The sequence below is a fragment of the Bufo gargarizans genome, chromosome 7 (genome assembly GCF_014858855.1).
Source record: "Bufo gargarizans isolate SCDJY-AF-19 chromosome 7, ASM1485885v1, whole genome shotgun sequence".
Classification (NCBI taxonomy): domain Eukaryota; kingdom Metazoa; phylum Chordata; class Amphibia; order Anura; family Bufonidae; genus Bufo; species Bufo gargarizans.
Window position 1 is genome coordinate 174,219,773 of NC_058086.1, and position 21,754 is coordinate 174,241,526.

General features: G+C 43.1%; 1 protein-coding gene across 3 annotated transcripts in view; it reads left to right on the top strand.

Annotated features, from left to right (window-relative positions):
• Positions 1 to 21,230, top strand: part of SOAT1 (sterol O-acyltransferase 1) — a 54,947-nt gene extending 33,717 nt beyond the window's left edge. For 2 of the 3 annotated variants that reach the window (XM_044300716.1, XM_044300714.1), the window contains exons 5-16: positions 2,663 to 2,722; positions 4,353 to 4,460; positions 6,730 to 7,012; positions 7,110 to 7,188; positions 9,733 to 9,814; positions 10,440 to 10,485; positions 12,437 to 12,566; positions 13,477 to 13,574; positions 13,764 to 13,862; positions 14,711 to 14,846; positions 15,212 to 15,357; positions 16,701 to 21,230. In XM_044300716.1, the coding sequence (XP_044156651.1) occupies positions 2,663 to 2,722; positions 4,353 to 4,460; positions 6,730 to 7,012; positions 7,110 to 7,188; positions 9,733 to 9,814; positions 10,440 to 10,485; positions 12,437 to 12,566; positions 13,477 to 13,574; positions 13,764 to 13,862; positions 14,711 to 14,846; positions 15,212 to 15,357; positions 16,701 to 16,766 (1,333 nt within the window). In that variant the 3' untranslated portion in view covers positions 16,767 to 21,230. The remainder of the gene's footprint in view (positions 1 to 2,662; positions 2,723 to 4,352; positions 4,461 to 6,729; positions 7,013 to 7,109; positions 7,189 to 9,732; positions 9,815 to 10,439; positions 10,486 to 12,436; positions 12,567 to 13,476; positions 13,575 to 13,763; positions 13,863 to 14,710; positions 14,847 to 15,211; positions 15,358 to 16,700) is intronic. The other variant, XM_044300715.1, reaches the window with a different exon arrangement.
• Positions 21,231 to 21,754: the final 524 nt, after the last annotated feature.

Genomic DNA, 21,754 nt, shown 5'->3' on the forward strand with positions numbered 1-21,754 from the left:
GTTTTTTGTTTATATAGGGGCGATCAAAATTGGAGAACAATTTATGAACACTTGATTTTTTTTTTTTTCAGAAATAATGTAATCTACAATGTAATCTACATTGATCATCATTTAAAGGATTTTGTTGTAAGGGGTAGACCATGCCATTAGAACAGTGTTTTCCAAAATACACTGTGGGGGCAGAGCTGATGCACTTGGGCTGATCGCACAGTGGGGAACAAAGGGTGTTGGGGACTGATGGCAGGGGGTAAGGAAATTTTTATTTATTTTTTCTTATTAGATTACTCGATTAATCGTAAAAAATAATCGATAGAATACTCGATTACTAAAATAATCGTTTACTGCAGCCCTAGTCCAGGCCCTTGCTTTGAATTACTTCAGCACATCTGCGGCCACAGGACATCACTAGTCTCTCACACTGCTCTGGTGGGATTTTGCTACACTCATCCAGTCTCCAACAGTTCTGTGACTGTTGTGGGTTTCTTGACCATAACTTTGTCACCAAGGATTTTCCAGAGGTTTTCTATTGAGTTTAGATCAGGACTCTGGGCGGCCATTTCATTGTTTCAGTGTTTCAAAGAACTGCTTTACCCGTTTTGCTGTGTGACAGGGGGCATTGTCCTGCATGAAAATTGCTGCGCTGATTGAGTGATGAACACAAGGAACCATGTGTTGTTGAAGAAGGTTCTGATCCACACTTTCATTCACTCTGCCATGTAGCTGTATGAGAAGTCCAACTCCTGCTGCAGAAAACATTCCCCAAACCATGACACTTCCTCCTCCACCTTTCACTGACTTCTTTACACTCTTTGGGATCAGTCTTTCCCCAGTTTGTCGACGAACCTAATGTTTCCCATCAGACCCAAATAAACTAAACTTGCTTTCATCACTCAAATAAACTCTGGAGCACTTCTCCTCTGTCCACACAGCATGCTCCTCAGCAAAGGTGAGTCTAGCCTTCTGATTCTTTCTGCTAATGAGAGGTTTGGTCACTGCAGAGTGGGCTTTCAGTCCAAATGCTCTTAAACGTTGAGACCCTATATGACGAGACAGATCCTTACCCTGTTCAGTGCTGAACTGGTGAGCAATTCCAGCTGCAGTGTTGAAACGATTACCCATGGAGATTCTCAGCGTTATCCTGTCCTCTCTTGCATTTGTCTTTCGAGGGCGACCAGCCTTCTTGGGGGACTTGAATGAGTTTGTGATGTTATAAAGATGCAACATTTTAGAAATCACAGACTTGGAACAACCAACGTCTCTTGCTATGGCTGATAGGGTCACCCCTTTGGCCTTCATCTGGACAACCTGCTCCCGGAGGGTTTCAGTCACTTTGGAACAGCACACCATTTTGGCAAAGTCAGTGAAAACTGGAAAGTTAGGCTGCCAGTTAAATAGGGTTTGTCAGATCATTAAGGAAATTGGCTCCAGTTGCCAGATTAACAGCATTAACTTGTATCTGAAAGTGTCCGACTCCTAATTTTGATCGTGTTTTTTTTTTTTTTCTTCTTCCAATGATCTAATTTAGATTTAAATTCTGTGCTTTAAGATTTCATAAATTGTAATTATTCTAGAGGACCTTTTATAGGTTCTGGACTTTGTTACCTAAGTAGCAGGATATGTAGAGCGGCGTCCAGGGATCTCCCTGCACTTACTATTATATCTGGGCGCCGCTCCGTTCGCCCGCTGTGGCCCCCGTTACTGTCTCCCGCTCTATATACTAATTACTACTATAGGAACACCAGGGAGGAGACATCAGCTTCTCTCCCTGGGCGTTCCTTCTCCCTGGCTGTAGCGCTGTCCAATCACTGCGCAGAACGTCACAGCCTGGGAGAAGGAACGCCCAGGGAGAGAAGCTGATGTCTCCTCCCTGGTTAACAAAGTCCGGACCCATGAAAGGTCTTCCTTTTTAAAATACTTCTATTTTACTCATGTTAGGATATATTCTAGGACTACACTATGACCTTGACATTTCGGAAATTTGTGTGTTCTCTAATTTTGATATTATTATCAATAAAGAACCTCTGGGGGGCAATGACAGTCCCTTTTTTTGCCATGCCGTGCCCCAGACACCTGACTCTTATGTGACTGTCTGGTCCAACAGAGGATGCAGCATAGCCGCTTCTTCCATTCATTTCATAGTGCTCATTGAGTCCTTGGCTGTCACTGATAGCGGGGCCCCGACCTCCTCCTGCTGAATTGCAGGAACTTTTAATCCTGTGCCATACATGTATGGCGCTCCAGCTTAACATGTGTGCTGCTTGATCATTATGAGGTTAATACGTAGGGCCTTACTAGGACATACACCATTGTCTGTATTTAATTAGATGTTAAAGGAGTCCTTTCTCCATGCTTTAAAAAAATAAAAATAAAATCCGTACGACTCCTGCCCTGTTGTTCAGGGCAGTTTGGTCAGTACTTTCCCCTCCGTCGGGCCGCCGATTCTGCTATCTCTGCTGCGCCCGCACTGGCTGCGGGCTCTTCTGCTCAGTTCCAGATCAGATGTGTTCCGGAGTCTTCCTGTTCAGCTGCATATACTGTATAGATTGAACATTTTGGAATTTGCTGAAGCCCATTGATATGCCATTGATGTGTATAAATGTCTTCCCTGTACAGTGATGTTCTTCCAAATGATCTCTGACCTCCATTTTTATTTTTTTCACAGAACATCAAAACCAGCAACTCCTCATGGGAAGATCTTTGTATCCAGACGTTCTTTACTAGAGTAAGTGAAGAACCTGTTTGGTTTGTCTCTTTATTGTACCCAGACTGTAGAAAATACAAGGAAACGGCCGTGGCCGCATGGACTGACACTTTCTGCTAATGGAGAATATTCCAAAACAAGTTGGGCTACTTTCACACCTGCGTTCGATGCGGATCCGTCTTGTTTATGCACAGACGGATCCGCACCGATAATGCAAACGCTTGTATCCGTTCAGAACGGATCCGTTTGCATTATTCTTTAAAAAAAAGTCTAAGTCAAAACGGATCCGTCCTGACTTACATTGAAAGTCAAAGGGGGACGGATCTGTTTTTAATTGCACCATATTGTGTCAGTAAAAACTGATCCGTCCCCATTGACTTACATTGTAAGTCAGGACGGATCTGTTTTGGCTCCATATCGTCAGGCGGACATCAAAACGCTGCAAGCTGCGTTTTGGTGTCCGCCTCCAGAGCGGACTACAGGCGCAACGGAGCCAAACTGATGCATTCTGAACGGATCCTTATCCATTCAGAATGCATTGGGGCTGAACTGATCTGTTTTGGGCTGATTGTGAGAGCCCTGAAACGGATCTCGCAAACGGACCCAGCAACGCCAGTGTGAAAGTAGCCTTAGACTAGCATCTCCAAACCACATGAAACGCCTATTACATGCCATTACTGTAAACGTGGAGCCCTAGCCTTTTCCCTTGGTGTTCAATCCTAGTATTGACACGTGCAAAGTCTCAACACCACCCACATGTTCAAAGATTATTTTCTCAATTTTTAGAACCATTATTAGGTGACCACTAAGGCCTCTTGCTAGGCCAGTGACATCATGTTCATCAGTCACATGCCCTAGGCACCGCTCAGTATATGGGGCTGAGCTACAATACCAAGCACAGCCGCTATACAATGTTATGGCATTGAGGAAGCTGCGGTGGTCACCAGAGCACCCGTGGCATCTTCAGACAGGGGTCAAACCTGCACCATTCTGATGTTGATGACCTGTCCTGAGGCTAGGTCACCAATATTGTGTTCCTGAAAACCCCCTTTAAGGCCACCTGCACATGGTGCATATTTATATGCAGAAAATTAACATGAAAACTGCATGAAAAACAATATAAAATCTGCACATAAATAAAAACCATTTCATTGAAGACTATGAGGAAACCACGTTGCAGAACCTTCAGCTCCCCTTTATGGCCAGCTTTGGAGCCTCCAGCACAGGAGAGACTTCAAATCTCCTCTTTCCCTTCGCCAGGGTCCCACATGGCCATTGTCTGCAGTAACCTTTCATTATGTTGTGTATGACTACATTTTAGCTATACATATGTTCTCCTATTATCGAGCACGGTTTTGTAGTGTATTTTTGAGACTAACCTGACCAGGATCAAACTGGGGTTCCTTGGGCTCACCAGAGGAAATTATTCTTGGGGCTCAACCCCCATGTCATCAATAACGTCTAATAGGTTATTGTCTCTAAATTCAGGATCCAAATGTTTTCCCACTCCTGGACCTTTGGGGCCTACTATAGTATCGGAGCCTGGGCCCACTGGAGGATCCTCTGGTGGGCCAGTCCAACGCTAACTAGGGCTTCTTACTTTATGTGCCTTCTGCTATCACAATTTAATGAGCTTTTTGTTTTATTCTAGTGAACTCTTTGAAGTCAATCACTTTCGCACCATCTACCACATGTTTATTGCTCTCCTCATCCTCTTCATCCTTAGCACGGTAGTTGTGGATTGCATTGACCAGGGCAGGTAAGTTGTTGTGGGTGGGTACTTAATCCCAATGGGTAATTTTAAATTTCTGTGTATTTTTACTGTTTGACCGGACACCTAAAGCACCGTTGCTCCTGCTTTCCGGTGTTACAATTATTTCAAGTATATCATATCGTTTTTCTCTTCTCATATTTGACGGTTGGATTATCTCTGCTGTCTGTCCATTGGAAATCTATTACCCTCATCAAGACCTCTCCCCGTACTGCCATCATAAGGGTATGGCGGCATGTGTCACAGAAAAGTCTTACCACTTGCTGCCGCGTGACTGTTTTAGAACGGTGCTCGTCAAAGGAGAGTCCCAAGTCACTTACATTAAAGTCTTGCATGATTGCAACACCAAATCCAGCAGTGTTGCATTTTATGTGCTCATCACTGCGACACCATTGACATAGACTATATAAAATGTCACTATGTAGCTGTACCCTAATGTACTTGTGTTGGGTGGGGGGGGGGGGGGTAACTGTCAGCTAACAGCTAAGGTTTTTGGTCACCCTCTCTCCTAGAATTACAGTTGATCGGCTGACCTGTCCACAATATAATCCCTATAGGAATTAAAGGGGTTGTTTGGCCTTGGAGCAAACAACCCCTGGGGTCCTCCCCTACTTCAGAAACATAAATCTCCCCTGCCCACAGTTCCACTGCTGCTTTGTTCCTGGCCACCAATAGTCCCCGCATGACCAGGTTTCGTGACTGTTGATTGAATCTGTACTGGGACCAATTTTGTTTAATATCTTCATAAGTGATATTGCAAAAGGCCTCGATGGTAAGGTTTGTCTTTTTGCTGATGACACAAAGATATGTAACAGGGTTGATGTTCCTGGAGGGAAACGCCAAATGGAAAAGGATTTAGGAAAACTAGAAGAATGGTCAGAACTCTGGCAACTGAAATTTAATGTGGATAAGTGCAAGATAATGCACCTGGGGCGTAAAAACCCAAGGGCAGAATATAGAATATTTGACACAGTCCTGACCTCAGTATCTGAGGAAAGGGATTTAGGAGTAATTATTTCAGAAGACTTAAAGGTGGGAAGACAATGTAATAGAGCAGCACGAAATGCCAGCAGAATGCTTGGATGTATAGGGAGAGGTATAAGCAGTAGAAAGAGTGAAGTGCTTATGCCGCTGTACAGAACACTGGTGAGACCTCACTTGGAGTATTGTGCTCAGTACTGGAGGCCATATCTCCAGAAGGATATAGATACTCTAGAGACAGTTCAGAGAAGAGCTACTAAACTAGTACATGGATTGCAGGATAAAACTTACCAGGAAAGGTTAAAAGACCTTAATATGTATAGCTTGGAAGAAAGACGAGACAGAGGGGATATGATAGAAACTTTTAAATACATAAAGGGAATCAACTCGGTAACGGAGGAGAGAATATTTAAAAGAAGAAAAACTACCACAAGAGGACACAGTTTTAAATTAGAGGGGCAAAGGTTTAAAAGTAATATAAGGAAGTATTACTTTACTGAGAGAGTAGTAGATGCATGGAATAGCCTTCCTGCAGAAGTGGTAGCTGCAAATACAGTGAAGGAGTTTAAGCATGCATGGGATAGGCATAAGGCTATCCTTCATATAAGATAGGGCCAGGGGCTATTCATAGTATTCAGATATATTGGGCAGACTAGATGGGCCAAATGGTTCTTATCTGCCGACACATTCTATGTTTCTAATGTACCATTCAAGCCCCTCTGACCGCTGAGACCTGTGATTGGCCGCAAGGGACACGGGTTCTTGCTATTTCCTGGTCCTGCGGAAGCCGGGAATGGAGCAACAGTGGGACTGTACACAGGTGAATGTACAGGGTAACAGGGGAGGACCTCAGGGATTTGCCAGACAACACCTTTAGTGGTAAATGGCCACTGGTAGCGGTCGGCAGAATGGTTGCTTTACTGGCCGCTTTCTGATGTCTTTGGGCAAGAGGTTTTCTATAGTGATCTGCATTTTGTTTTGCATATTTGGGCATGAACGCTCTTTGCTGGGCTTGAAGGACACTAGACCAAGGCCAGTTTATGAAAGTCAGCCTTGTCTATTAATAAAATGATGTTCCTTGACTCTTGATTTCATAACAGACTTATCTGGGCTTTGGTAAATTTCTGCTGTGGGCCCTTGCTTAAAAAAAAAAAATCATTATTACCAGAAAACCCCTTTTAAAGACTTTCTATGTCGTCCAGTGTAATGTTCTGTGTTTTTTTTTTTTTTTTTTGCTGCTGTTCTTTGCTCATGGTTTCCATGCTCTTTCTTGTAGGCTTGTTTTGGAGTTTGACCTTCTGTCCTATGCCTTTGGCAAGTTCCCCGTTGTGTTCTCCACCTGGATTTGCATGTTCCTGAGCACACTGATCATCCCCTATGTCCTCTTCTCGATGTGGGCCCAGGGATACAAGACGTCCTCACACCGCACCATACGATCTGTCTTCTATGGGTCACTTTACCTGACATTTCAGATGCTCGGCCTCGGTTTCTGTCCAGCATACATAGTGGTGCAACACAATTTACCCCCTGCTTCCAGGTTCATTGTCATCCTAGAGCAGGTAACCTATAGTTTGTGCTTCGGGAATTTTTATTTTTTTATTTTTTTGCATTTGTATTAAACGGAAGTGACTTGTTGTAATGTTATTTAATTTCCAGGTTCGAATGATCATGAAGGTGCATTCATTCGTAAGAGAAAATATCCCTCGGGTCTTGTCTTTTGCTAAGGAAAAGTCAAGTGAGTGTAAAGCCATGGACTGAAAATAATCATTTTTCTGTCAGTTGTTTTGTGATTTATTAAAAAAAATTATATAATTTTTTATTTTTGTGCAGTATGGATTTTGCGATACCAGTTACTGTGTATATATAATAATTTTTTATATTGTGGCAGTTTTGCACAATAAAAAATGTTTCTGGTTGCATTCTGAGAGCCATACTTTTTTTTTTTTTTTTTTTTTTTTTTTTTTTTTTTCTTCCCTCTAGCTTTGTCTAGGGCTTGTCTGATTTTGATACATATAATTTATTCAGGTTTTTTTTCATAGAATTTTTGGGGAATGGAATACATAGTGAACCATAAAAAAAAAAATCTGAGAAAAACAAAACAAATGCCAGACGGTGGCTGAATTTTGCCAATGTGTGATAAAGGGGTTCCCTGGGCATCTTGTCTAATTACCCTATGGTGCTAACCTGTGAAGGGAAGCTCTTTCATATAGTACTTACTGTCCCTCACTCGACTGATACCGCCGTCTTTGCCGCAGTGACGTGCGCTGAGGGCTCTTCTGCCCAGATCCCAACCAGATATGGCCACTTCTTTTCCTGGTTGGCTGCATTATAGTCAGTGTAGGCAAACAGGATAAGAAGCTTTTAGGACTCTGATGTGAAGACCCTGCAGCTGAGACAGCGCTATTGGGGGAGGGTAAGCGCTATGTAAAAGAGCTTCCCTCCGCAGGTTAGCACTATAGGTTAGGCTACGTTCACACTTCCGGCTGAGATCTGTTTCCGGCTTTGTGGAATTCAACAGATGATCGCCAGGTCTTTATTGACTATAATGGGATATGGCGGTGATCCAGCCGCTTTCTGGCATAAGTGCTTTGGCTGGACAATTACCACTGCATGCAGCAGTTTTTGTCCGGCCGACATTTATGCCGGATCATCTGTGAAGATGTGAACATAGCTTTAAGTAGACAAAATGCCTGCAGACCCCTTAAAGGGTTGTCCAAGAGTTTAAAGTGTCACTGAGCTTTTCAAAAACTCGATGTGTTGTAGAGACGGCACTTCCCACAATCAAGAAGAGAGAAGCATTCGCGTATCGCGCTCTCCTCGCTGCAGGAAACGGACTCGATAGAAGTCTAGGGCCCTGTCTTACTTCCGTCTCCTGCATAGAAGGCCACAGTGTGTGAATGCTTCTCCCCCCTCATTCCAACGATCTGTGGGGGTCTCGGCACCTCCACTGATCAAAAGCTTTCATATGTCACTATGACCTATCAAAGGTTTTAGGAAACTTTCAGTGGCACGTTAAATTAAATTGGCTGTAGGAAATGTCCGACCCAAAAAAAAACCTGTCCTGCCCTCAATATCATTTTTATGCACTTTCCATTGAATAGTCATCTGTTCTGCTTAGGATTGTGCTGGTTTCTCTCCTTTTATATTAGTTACAATAAAATTTAGAGTCCTAAGGGTGCTTTCACACTTGCGTTTTTCTTTTCTGGCATTGGGTTCCGTCCTAGGGGCTCTATACCGGAAAATAACTGATCAGTTTTATCCTAATGCATTCTGAATGAAGAGCAGTCCGTTCAGGATGCATCAGTTCAGTCCCTCTTACGTTTTTTGGCCGGAGAAAATACCGCAGCATGCTGCAGTTTTCTCTCAAAATCCTGAACACTTGCCAGAATGCCATTTGAAATGTATTAATCCCGGATTCGGCCCCAAGTGTTCCGGCAAAACTGATCCGTTCTTCCGGTTCGCGCATGCTCAAACCTTTTTCAATCCTGTGAAAAAATTAAATACCAGATCCGTTTTTTTTCTGGATGACACTGGAGATACTGATCCGGTATTTCAATGAATTTGTCATCCGGATCCGTCTGACAAATGCCATCCGCTTGCAGCGGAGCTGCCTGCTGGAATCCTCTGCCACAAGTGTGAAGGCACCCTAACACAATCATGGTCACAGCTGCATATCCATCCATCAAGCGAACAATTCACATACTAATATACCGTCTCTCTTGGACTTGCCTAAGGCCTTGTTCACACTTCAGTGTTTGGTCAGTGATTTCCATCAGTGATTTGTGAGCCAAAACCAGAAGTGGAGCCTCCACAGACATGAGGTAGAAGGGAAAACTCTGCTCCTGTTCTGTGTTTAGAGTTGCACCTGGTTTTGGCTCACAAATCACTGATGGAAATCACTGACTAAACACTGAAGTGTGAACGAGGCCTAAGCCTACAATATTCAGGGCAGAGTAGGAACCAGCTGGTTCATGCACTGCCCTGAATATTGTAGGCTTGGGTAAGTCCAAGAGAGGTGGTATATTTAGTGTTAGGGACCCATCTGCGGAAGCCACCTTGATGCCTGGTAGACGGGCCCGACACGTTTGAACAAAAATTTGTGCAAGAGCTTCTGTGTTTTTTAATTTTATTTTATTTCTACTAGGTATAATACCACTTTAATTTTAGAATGATCCCCATTTCTCAGCTCTATTGTTTGCATGTGAAATGTTGTGCAGCCATGCTTTTATTGGTTCTCATTTATATTAGTTAAAATTAATTCTGTTTTTCTGTCATTTAGCAGTTGCTCCAGTGCCAACAGTTTCTCAATACTTGTATTTCCTGTTTGCCCCTACCCTGATATACCAAGACAACTATCCAAGGTAAATGAGTTTTTCACCTTTGTACTGTTTGACAGCAAATGGCTGACCTTTGTCTACAACTTCCGTTTTCACACGTCTGTAGGAATTTAGCAAAAAAAAAAAATATTTGTGTAAAGCTGGTTGTTCCGCCTCTTACTACTCGACGATCTCCATGTAACAGATATTTTACTTAGGCCTCTTTCACACAAGCCCGTTTTCCGTCTGGATGTGATGCGTGTAACAAACTCGTGGCATCAGGGAAGAATCCAGACCCATTCCTTTTAATGGGTCTGTGAGCGTTGTCTTTCACGCATCATCTCTGCATTCAGGGAAAATCGCAGCATCTTCTATATTGTGCTTTTTTCACACCGCTTTGGCTCCATAGAAGTGAAATAGGGCTTGTGTGAAAAGCGGAAGGCGTCCAGATGCAAATGCGTATTTTACCGATGGTTGCTAGGAGATGTAAAGTGTTGTTCTTCATCCACAATCCGTAGCGCTCGTGTGAAAGACTATATAGATTCCTATAGATCTGGAGGAAATTGAATGTGCTGGAGACGTCGCATTTGCCTAGGAAAAAAATGTTTTATGCATTTCGGTTTTTTAATGTGTGTGTGTTTTTTTTTTTTTTTGTTTTTTTTTCTTGCAGGAATCCATCTATAAAGTGGGGATATGTTGCCACTAAATTTGCTCAGGTAAAGTATTGCATCTAGGGATGAGCGAGTCGATTTGCATAAAACTCAGTTCCAGTACTGCAGGAGCTCCATACAGTATTAGAATGTACTGGCTCAGATGAGCCGAAGTTATTGCTTCGCGAAGTCTCGCAAGACTTTGGGTAATTTCATAAATTTTTACTGTAAAAAAAACCATTTCCCCAACTCTGGTTCGATTCCAAGGTACCACTTGGAACCAAACCAGAGTTCGGGAAATGTTTTTTTTACAGTACAAATTAACTTGTGAAGCTATTGCCCGAAGTCTCACGAGACTTTGCGAAGCAATAACTTCGGCTCATCTGAGCCAGTACATTCTAATACTGTATGGAGCTCCTGCTATAGCATAGGGGATGTGTCTGTCCAAGGGGTCTAACTGCAGTGGGGAACACTGGCCCCGATTCTGGTGAACATAGGGTACCCCAGTGGTTGGACCTCTGCCGATCAGACTCTTATCCCGGACCTACAGGATAGGGGAAAAGTTATTTTCATGGAATATCTCCTAAAGGGGTTGTCAGAGTTCTGAAAAAAAATATATAAAAAGCACTATAAATCTAATGGTCAGCAACATATAGCTAAGCAAGTTTTAGGCCAAAAAATGTCTTCATTTCCCTGGTTCTCTTCTGGCCCTTTGTTTACCTGCAATAACAACAATCTCTGTGGTTTCCTTGTGAATATTTGTCCCCCCCCCCCCCTCCTGCTCTGCAAAGTGAATAAGTCTGCCCTGAGTCACATGTCTGACTGCCGGAATACTCGGCAGCGTGTTGTATGTGTAGTCTGTCAGCTCCTGTGCCCAGCATTTGTCTCCTCACTGCCTGCATTTGCACAGCAAAGCCTCCAGCCCTCTCTGCTGCTGAAGGGGTTAAAGTTTCTTGAGAGGGCAGACAGCAGCAGCTCAGCCAGTGTAGGGGTGTGTGGCCAGCACAGTGACATCTCTTGCACAGACACAGACCTGCTCCTCCGGCTTGTGCACGAAACATCAGAGCATGGAGAGAAGCTGACATCACAGGTCATGTGACCCTTAGTGATAGCTGAGAAAGGAGCCACTGCAGATGCAGTAAGTGCATGGTAAAGCCTCTACATTTGATTAGTTAGAAATATACAAAGGACCAAAAAATAACTCGGACAACCCCTTTAACTATGTTTTCTCTTTTGCATAGGGAATCTTCATTGTACCAGCCATGCCTGGACTATAAGGCTTCCTTCACACATGTTGTGTTTAGCTGTTTGCTTTTTCATGAGCATTAAAAAAAAAAGCCATGAAAATATATATATATATATATATACATGCATGCATTTTGTTTATTCTATACTTCTTTTTTTTTTTTTTTTTTTTTTTTTTTTTTTAATGGTGTCTATAGACTGCTCTCCTGCATAACTTGTTCTTGTATGCAAGGCCCACTTTGTAGTATATGTCCCTGATACACATTTGGGTTTCATGAAGGGTACTGATCCTCCTTGCGAAGATCCAGTGAGGAGTCCTGAGGGCAATGCTCCCTTGGGAAAATGGTTCTACTCCGCAGAGAGGAAAACTGTTTCACTAGGGTTTGTTGTTAACGTTACAGGATAGTCTCCTGTAGGTGGCACTAGCGAATCGGTTTTCCTCCTAGAGGAGAGTAATTTGATTGCCGCAAAACACAAACACCGGCAATGTGATAGAACATGCCTTTTCTTGTCCACAATTGCGGACAAGGGTAGGACATGTTCTATTTATTATAATTTTTTTATTTATTTTTTACGGAACAGAAGTGCGGATCCATTTCCGGATCCGCACTTCCGTTGCGCAAATGCGGATGCTGTCAGCACATTCCGGCCCCATTGAAAATGAATGGATCCGCACCTGTTCCGCAAAATTGCGAGCCCATTTTGCAGACTTGTGAATGGACCCTAAAGGAGACTGTTATGTCATCCACTTATCTGTGGTTTTATGTTGCAGGTACTTGGCTGCCTCTTCTATGCCTACTATGTCTTTGTCCGACTCTGCATTCCACTTTTTCGCAACATCAGCCAAGAACCATTCAGCCTCCGAGTCCTGGTCCTGTGCATCTTTAACTCCATCCTTCCAGGTACTTGGGGAATGTGTCATCTGAAAATGACCTATTGTTTAAATCACTTTTTTATGTTTAACATCTTTTTTTTTTTTTTTTTTTTTTTTTTTTTTTTTTTTTTTTTGGGATGCTGTTATTTTACATTTTCCATGTTAATATCTATATTTAAACGAAAAAAACATAAATTCCTGCAAGTTTTCTCACTGGCCACTAAGCCTAATAATAGGCGCCACTTCTTAATCTGTCCGATCACTTTACTGCAGTAAAGGCTGGGTTCACATCTGCGCTATGAACTGTGGCAGTCCTGGCGGAGGAACAGACTGCTGAGTTTTACCGTATTAGTCATGGCTCGATACCAACGTGCACCGCCGGATCCCCATTCACTGTAATGGGATCCGGCGGTAATCCGGCCACTTTCCAGTTTCTATGCGGACTTTCGGCGGGACAAAAAAAAAATGTTGCATGTAGCATTTTTTTGTCAGGTTGAAAGCCAGAACAGTGCTGGAGTTCACAATGCAGATGTAAACCCGGCCTAATCCCGCCTGTAATAATTTCACCTCTGTGTATATTATCAGACAGGATCCACCATTCACAAAAGATGATTCTCAAAGCTTATCTCTTCTTTCCTTGTACAACGACCTCTGCACAGGGCACAGACCATGCCTAGAAAACGCTCCCATAGAAGTCAATGATGTCTCTTCCTGACCATTGTGTCTATGGGGCTGCCATAAAGCAATTTTCTTAATGCTTTCTGCATGCTGTTAAGAACAGCTCAGTCGAGATGGCCGCCCCCCATAATCATGTTCAGGAAACAGAATAAAAAAAAATCTACAATCAGAAAATGAAAACAGATTAGAAAAAAATGTTTTAACTGGCAGATAAAAATTTTCCCCATGCACATTGTTATCGCGTTTTCTTTCTTTGACAGGTGTACTGATCCTCTTCCTGGCCTTCTTCGCCTTTCTGCATTGCTGGCTCAACGCCTTTGCTGAGATGCTCCGTTTTGCTGACCGAATGTTCTACCAGGTGAGGAGATGGATTTGATGACGTTTACTTTGCCCCTTCTTCTGACGTCCTGCAGATTTTAACATAATTAGGAGGACTTTTGTTAGTTTGTTATATTTGCTGAGTCCTGTTTTTAATATCGTTTTTTGATTTCACAAATGCTTAATTTAACTGGAACCGTTCTTAATGCGCGATCTGTCGTCTTTTCAGGATTGGTGGAATTCAACTTCATTTGCAAACTATTACCGTACCTGGAATGTGGTTGTACATGACTGGCTCTACTACTATGCCTATCGGGACTTCCTCTGGGTAAGATGCTGAACCTTCTCTTCAGTACTAGGAAATACTGACGTCCCCATCATTATGGATTGTTAAAGTGGTTTTCCCCACAGTCAGAATATTGATGGCTTATCCTTTAAGAGGGAGTGTTAAGATCTGATTGGTTGGGGTCTGACTCCCGACACCCCTGCAGACTTGCTGTTTGAAGAGTCTGCAGCTTCTTCCTGCACCAGCGACGTCACATCCATTTGTCTGAGCTGTAACACCAAGCTCAGCCGCTGTACAATGTACGGTGCTGTGAGGAGGCCACAGCATTCACTGGAGCAGTGGAACCTCTTCAAACAACTGATTAGTGGAGTACCAGGACCACGGAATGGACTTGCGGATGCAAACAGTACACGGTTGTGCTGTCTACATCGTTTGTGGCCCCATTGTGATATATGGGTCCGCATACAAAAAACTCAGCTCGGATGTGGACCAAAACTACGGCAGTGTGCAATGAACCCTTTTTACTCCTGGAAGCCCCTTTTAAGGCTATATTCTCATTTGCTTATGAAGCTCAGTTAGGAGCCTCCATTGCAGATTCTGTAGGGAAAAATAGTGGTAAATGTAGAGCAATTTTCCCAACCAAGAGGTGGATCTCAGTGGGGTCTTTCATGTAGTGCATCTTGCTCTGCGTGTTGCTTTCTGTCTGTAACAATGCAGATGTGAATAGATCCTAACATTGTTGAATACCACGAATCCAGGAGTTCTTCCTTCTTTTTTTTTTTTTTTTTTTTATTCTGTATGTTTTGGTTTAGCTTATTTGATATCATTGTCTACTTAACCATTTACCCATGTTCAGTCGTTTTAATTATTTTTATTCTTTCCTTTTAAAGTTCTTTGGCAGGAGGTTTAAAGCGGCTGCCATGTTGTCTGTCTTTATGGTCTCTGCTGTGGTCCATGAATATGCCCTGGGCATCTGCTTTGGATTCTTTTACCCAGTTATGTTCATTCTGTTTGCGGGCTTTGGCAGTAAGTATTACTCTTCTCCAGAAAGATATGTCTCCTACACCACAGACTGCCATATCATCTGAGCAGATGATGGAAGCTTGACTGATAACAAGAGTAAACTCCACATTGCAGCATTTCTGCAACAGAACTAATATACTACCAATTACAAACCTGCAAAGTGCCATTAGGGTTTTCAGCATCCATGCGTATTGTATGTGATGAAAAATCTGTAGTGACTGAACTCTTCCACCAAGTTTTTTAACTTGGATTATCCATGGTACAGATGCTAATCACAAGCTATTACTCGATGCTTATTTCCACATCTGTTCCTATCACAGATATTTTTCTTACTTTTAATGTGTTAAATGTATTTTTTTTGATTGCAGTGATCTTTAATTTTATTCTCCACGACCGTCGCAGAGGCCCCATTTGGAATGTGATCATGTGGACGTCTCTGTTTTTGGGTCAGGGTGTGATGCTGTGCCTTTACTCTCAGGAGTGGTACGCCCATCGTTACTGTTCACTCAGCAATGTAAGTTACAATCCACGGAAAGCTAAATTGGGGCCATAAATAGATATCTATTAAAGGGTAACAAAAATGGATGAAAGCAGCCCAGCAGAAAAAAAGTAAATGCTGTGCCTGCGGCTATGGAGACAATCCAGTATCCAAAAGTTGCATAAAGAAGAAAATTCCACGGCACTCCCGGGGGTTGTGATTAAAAATTGTGTTCTTTATTCACCAGCGTGACGTTTCAGTCCTCTCACTGGGACTTGTGAGAATGCTCCATCATCACATTAGGGATTGATGGGGAGTATCACATGGATTTATATTATGTTTTATTAAATCATGTTTTATGATTTTTCGGACAATTATGTATTATCAATTATCTAGTTTAATTAATAAATTTTTATATATATATATAATATATATTATTGTACCCAGCACCACTGTTATGTATCACTGCTTGTTGAGAAAAGTCCCAGTGAGAGGACTGAAATGTCGCGCTGGTGAATAGAGAACATAATTTTTTATTTATTTTTTATCACAACCCCGGAAGTGCTGTGGAATTTTCTTCTTTATCTATTTAAAGGGCTTATCTGTGAAATTATATTGATGATCTATCCTTGGGATAGGTCATCAATATCAGATCTGTGGGGGTCCGACACCCAGGACCCCTGCCGACCAGCTGTTAGAAGAGGCCGGGTGCTCAGTGAGCACCTAGGCCAATGATGTTACTGTACATCGGTCAAGTGGCCTAGTTGCTTCTCAGCCCCATTGAGGTCAAGCTGAGCTGCAGTACCAAGCACAGCCCCTATATCATGTACAGCGCTGTAGAGCTCGAGCTCCAGTGAGCGCAGCAGCTTTTCGAAACAGCTGATTTGCAGGAGTGCCAGAACTCTGACCCCCACCGATGCGATAATGACGACCTATTCTGGGATAGGTCATCATTCTTTTTCAGTATAACCCCTTTAAGGTTTTCAATAGATTTGATAATCACGGGTCGTAGTGTGAGTATAACCAAGGTGGTGTATTAGGCCACTTTCAGACGAACGAGTGTCACGCACCAGACTTGCAGCGCAGCCCCCGTCCTGAACTCCCACCACTGCCGGGGTCGCATAGCATTATATTTATCTATGATGCTATGTAACCCTTAGAGGTCTGGAATGTATTGGAAAACACTGATGGCATTATGTCATAAATCAATATAATGCTATGCGGCTTCCGGCAGTGGTGGGAGTTCAGGGCAGGTGCGGCGCTGCGAGTCCAGAGCGTGACACTCGCTTGTCTGAACGCAGCCCTAGGAGGACTAGGGTTTTACTTGGCCATAGATTTGCCATATGCTGATGCTGATGATGTTGATGTTTGTCTTACAGCCCACGTTTCTGGACTACTTGAAGCCACGCTCTTGGACCTGTCATGTTGAGGAGTTGAAACCATGAACTCGCAATCGCTGCGGAGCCCGCGTCCAGCCCTCCGGTGCTGAATCATCTGACTTTCTCACTTTGTTACTGAATGTATTTTCTTTGTACCAACGTGGAAATAGTCTGCAGTCCGTGACTACAGACTTTGGAAAAAGAATCAGTCTTCTTTTTGTATAGCCAGCCAACTCCTCCTAAACACTGATACCAGCGATGGATACACATCCAGGACCATTATTTCTCTATTGTGACTCTTTACTTGTGGAATACGGTTTACAGTGGGCGTTCTCTACATAATCCGATATCTGGAACATCCATTACTTTGACCTTAAACCGTCCTTTACAATATTAGGCAAAACTTTGCGGACTGATGTTCTAATGCCTTTTGCACAATGCATTATTGAATGTATTCCCATTTGAAGCCAGCGTGGCTTGGATAGGACTGTGAGCGGTCCCTAATGTACACCATGCCACATCTAAACAAATGCTGCATTACTAAGCAATAATGAGGTTTGCAACATCCTTGCACCAAAGATTTCCTGATCTCTCTACCCTTTCTAGTCCTTTCCCTCCTCCACATGTTTCTGTTCAAGTTGGAGACAATCTTATTTTCTTCAAATTTACGGTTTGTCGCTCTCTGTAGGGCTCCCAAAACTAGATTATGTTGTGGTCCGGAAATGTCTAAGGTGAAGTTATCTAGGGTGCTTTTCACAGGTCGGGGCCTAGTTGGGTAAAAGCTGGTGGGGCTTATGTGGCAGCAAACCATTGTGCCTTGGCTGGGGGTATTAAGATCCAGTGCTGGGGCAGCAATCAGAATACTTGGGGTAAGGCAAGATACAGTTCTGACATAGGACTGCAGCAACGGGTTGGGGTGTGTAGGTTTAGAGCTGGGTGATGACTTGTAATGCTTGTGTCATCCTGTATGTTGAGTTCCTTGCGTCCACAAGTAGCAGTTGATTGCATGACTTGTGCAAAGTCATTTCTACGTTTGCCGGCTTTCTCCATTGACTTTTATGTTGTGAAAAAAAGTTTGTTGGCTAATCGGAATCTGATGGCTGTTTGACACAACACAAGTAGGTGTCTATGTGTGGCCTGTAGGGGGTGCCAGAGCGAGGTCAGTCCTGTCCAATACCGTGCCATCATAACTGGTCTTCCGCCTATAAGACACGGGTTACGCTGCTGCTTTTTGTAGCACTCCGAAGAGGTATGTAGTCCTTTCCTTTGCATTTGTTAACAGCAATCGGTAGAACTACAAAACGTTGCGGCATAGTCCTAGCCTAAAGGTCTTCAATAGGGGGATATTTTCACACAGCAAATTTGTTGCAGAAATTTCTGTGGCTGTTCCATTATTTCTGCAACCAGTTTGCCATGAGTGAGTATACCTTAAAGGGGTTATCCTGTTTCAAATGTTGATAAACTGTCCTCAGGATAGGCCGGGGTCTGACTCGCGGCACTCCCGCTGCATTGCTCGTGTGAACACGGCTTCTTGTTGTTACATGTCCTCTGTCCCATTCACTTCAATGGGACGGAGTGTAACTACAGCAGCCCCTTCCCATTCAAGCAGCTGATCGGTGGGGGTGCCGGGAGTCAGACCCCTGCTGTTCTAATATTGATGACCTATCCTGAGGAAACGGGACAACCCCTTTAAGAGCCAGTACTCCTGTTCATCTTGCACTATGGAGGTGTCACTCAAGGCACAAGTTGTATGTCCCTTTTTTCGGTTCTCTCCTAGCCTCTCCATACAGTCTCGCTCTCTGATGCCAGCTGTGGATCCTTCATTCTGTATGCCTCTGCTCCTCACTCGTTCTTCCCTGAAGATGTGAACAATCTGTAGATATTCTAGTTGAGTGTAATGCATTTATTGGCTGTAAGTGAACTTGCGTTCTCAGTATTGCAGTTCTGCAGCATGGGCAAAGAAAAATGCATTGAATGGCCTTGAGAAGAGAAGGGACAGTTCTCATTCCCGATTGTATGTTATTTAATGTGTTCTTTTGCTGTTTGACAGCACAACAATTGCACAAGGTTAGACCAAAATGAAGGACTTGAGCCGTGAGGATGCTGTTTGGCCACAAGATGCAGTATGTGATGCTAACGTGTTTCTTTAGGACATAAGAAGCCTTCACACTACTGATGGTACACCATGGATCGTCTCCCCTGTAATGTGGCACCATCTGAAGACCAGCCCTGAACATGGATTTCTAGGAGACATTTATTTTGATGCACACTGCTGCTTTTTGTTGTGGTGTCCATGTGACGTGAAGGTCTTCTTCAGTGTGTGTCCTGCGGTGTCAAATCCTACAGCACTGACAATGCTATGACAACTTGGTGCCTTGTTCTTACGACTTGGTAATGGATGCGGGTTTTACAGTGTTAAACAATGAACAGTTAAAAGTGCAGAATATTAAAGAAAGGACGAGGCCTTGGTCACTGTGGCGGCCATTGTTGTGCTAGTGCCCACATCTCTACACTGCCACAAGTGAAATTGTGTTGTGTTGCCAGGGTTGGACTGGAGAACCAGAATCTGACGCAACAATTGTTCCAACCAGAATACAGCCCCACTTATTCTTAAAGGAGTTCTCCTTGCATAGAATATTCGTACTCGCCTGCTTCTCACTGCTCAGTCCTTCTTCCATGTTCTGGTCCCCAGTGGTGCATGGGCAATGTTGCATGTTCTTCTTCAGCCAATAACTGGCTTCATTGGTGATGTGGACACAAGTGGCGCATCACTGGATGTAAAGCGTCTGACGACCAGAACATGGACGTGCAGGAGGCACTGTGGAACACCAGAGCGGTTCTTCTTATAGAGACAGGCTGTGGGTATTAGAGAAAAAGTCTTGATTCCCGGAGAACTCCTTTTAAGGGCCTTTTACGAGTCCAATCAGATCTTCAATGCTAGAATAACCATACTGGCTGGCTGACCGCACGTTGCCCAATGTAAGAGGGTGTATGCTGCCAACAGTATGAAAACTGAATGAGGTTGAACAATCGTAAAAACAATCGCTTGTACCCCACTTTCAGTTTGCATTGGCCGGTGTGAAGGCCCTTTAAACGATGACTGATTGGCTTGCTGTATTGTCAGTCGCCACTGATTTAGGCATTGGCCAGTGTAAAGCCACCCAAGGGGTTCATCACAAATTATCCTATTGGATCTTTTAGTTATTTCCAATGTGTACAATGATAGCTGTCAATACGGCTACACGTGGACGTGGCTATGGCCCTGAAGTCCTGTGGTGGACCCAAAGGACCCCAGTCCGACACGTGCATTGCTTTCCTAGTGATGGCGTGGAATAAGGGTCTATTCACACGACCATAAGCCATCCGTGCCCGCATTGCGGTCTGCAAACGGTGGTTCCACAATGCACGGACATCGGCCGTGTGAATTCCGAAGACCTTTTGACTTGAATGAATCAGCAATCCTCAAGATATGGCGTGGAGCAGATCAGAAGCTCTTCCATGGGCTTTTTGGTCCATGCTAATCACTTAAATGGGTCCGCACCACAATATGGGATTCACATGGTTGGTGCCCACGCATTGTGGACTACAGTCCACAGCACGGGCAGCTTGTGTTTTATGTGAATGTACTCTTAGGTATTGATTTTGGAATGCACTATATGATGATGCGCTTTTTTTTTTTTTTTTTTTTTTTTTTTTATATAATTGAGAGGGGCGCATGGACCAACCAGACCTAGTCATCCAGCAGTCTACTTACCTCAGCGACATGGGTCCGTTTTGGCTTTGGCATACTCCTGTCATTTGCTGACCTGTCTGATCAGGATATCTTTGGCCGCTTTTCGAAATGCAAGAGAAAGTGTCCGTAAAGAAGACCCCAATCCACTGCCGCTGATGTATATGTCTTCTACAGGGATCAGGGAGGTATATCCTGGTATTTATCTCTATAGTGATCGTCCAGCATTGAGCGGAGAGATGCTGCTCTGTGGTTCTGGTATCTGAACTGATATATAAGATTGAACCTTGGCATCTTGATGCTTAGAAACATTACCAGTGAAGGTCGGGCGCCATCTGTAGTCCAAAATCTCACTCTAGCTGTGGTAAGTCTGCCATGGGATGGCACACCGCCACGCTACATTGCTTCTTTTCACATTTCTCTTTTCCGTCCTTAATATACACTGCAGCTCGTAAAAGGAAATTATGTATTTAAATGTATGATTTGTGTAAAATAGATAAATCACAAGCCATTTACTGTAAAAGATACTTTGGTTACAAGAAAATGTCAAGTTTGCACTCGCTTTTTGGTCGTGTTTAATCAAATGTTAATTTGTTAAGTTATTTTTATTTTTTACAATCTTAATTAAAAATAAAAAAATACAATAATACACTGACTGGGGATATTGGCACGCCCTCTGCTGGTCGGTAGCTGTAACTGCTGGAATTTAACAACTGTGACCAAATGAGATGATTTACTTTGCATATTGTAATGTGTTGAAAAGGGAAATTTGCAAATAAATGTGACTTCTTTTTTTTCTACATGTTATGTTATATTTTAGAATAGGACTGATGTCATGTAGATGGTAATATTCTTTCTGTCTTGTACCTGTACTCATTAGTGCAATCAGAATTAAGATGTGGTTTGTATGAAGCTTGGAAAAAAAAATTGTACAGTAATTTTTGAATCCGATACGGGATAACAATTTTCTGTATCCAGTATGTAACACTTGCGCAGCACATACTGTCTGTAATGACGCCAATGCACATGGCGATGCGTAACACTACCTACATAGTCTGCATTACTAATAACATGGTGTTAACAAGCAGTGCTAACAGGGTTTGTTTCCAGGGCCCCGTTCACATGGCGGATTTTGCAGAGACAAAATTTGCTGCATATTCTGTGGCAGAAATCATTTAGGTTATTATTTTTATTTTTTTTACTTTTGGATTCCTCGGACCACTCGCAGTTTGTGAAACACTAATACAAAGTACATGGGGTAAATTATAAATAATCACAGATCTGTGTGAAAAAGTTCATTTTACGGTACATATTATTTTTTATT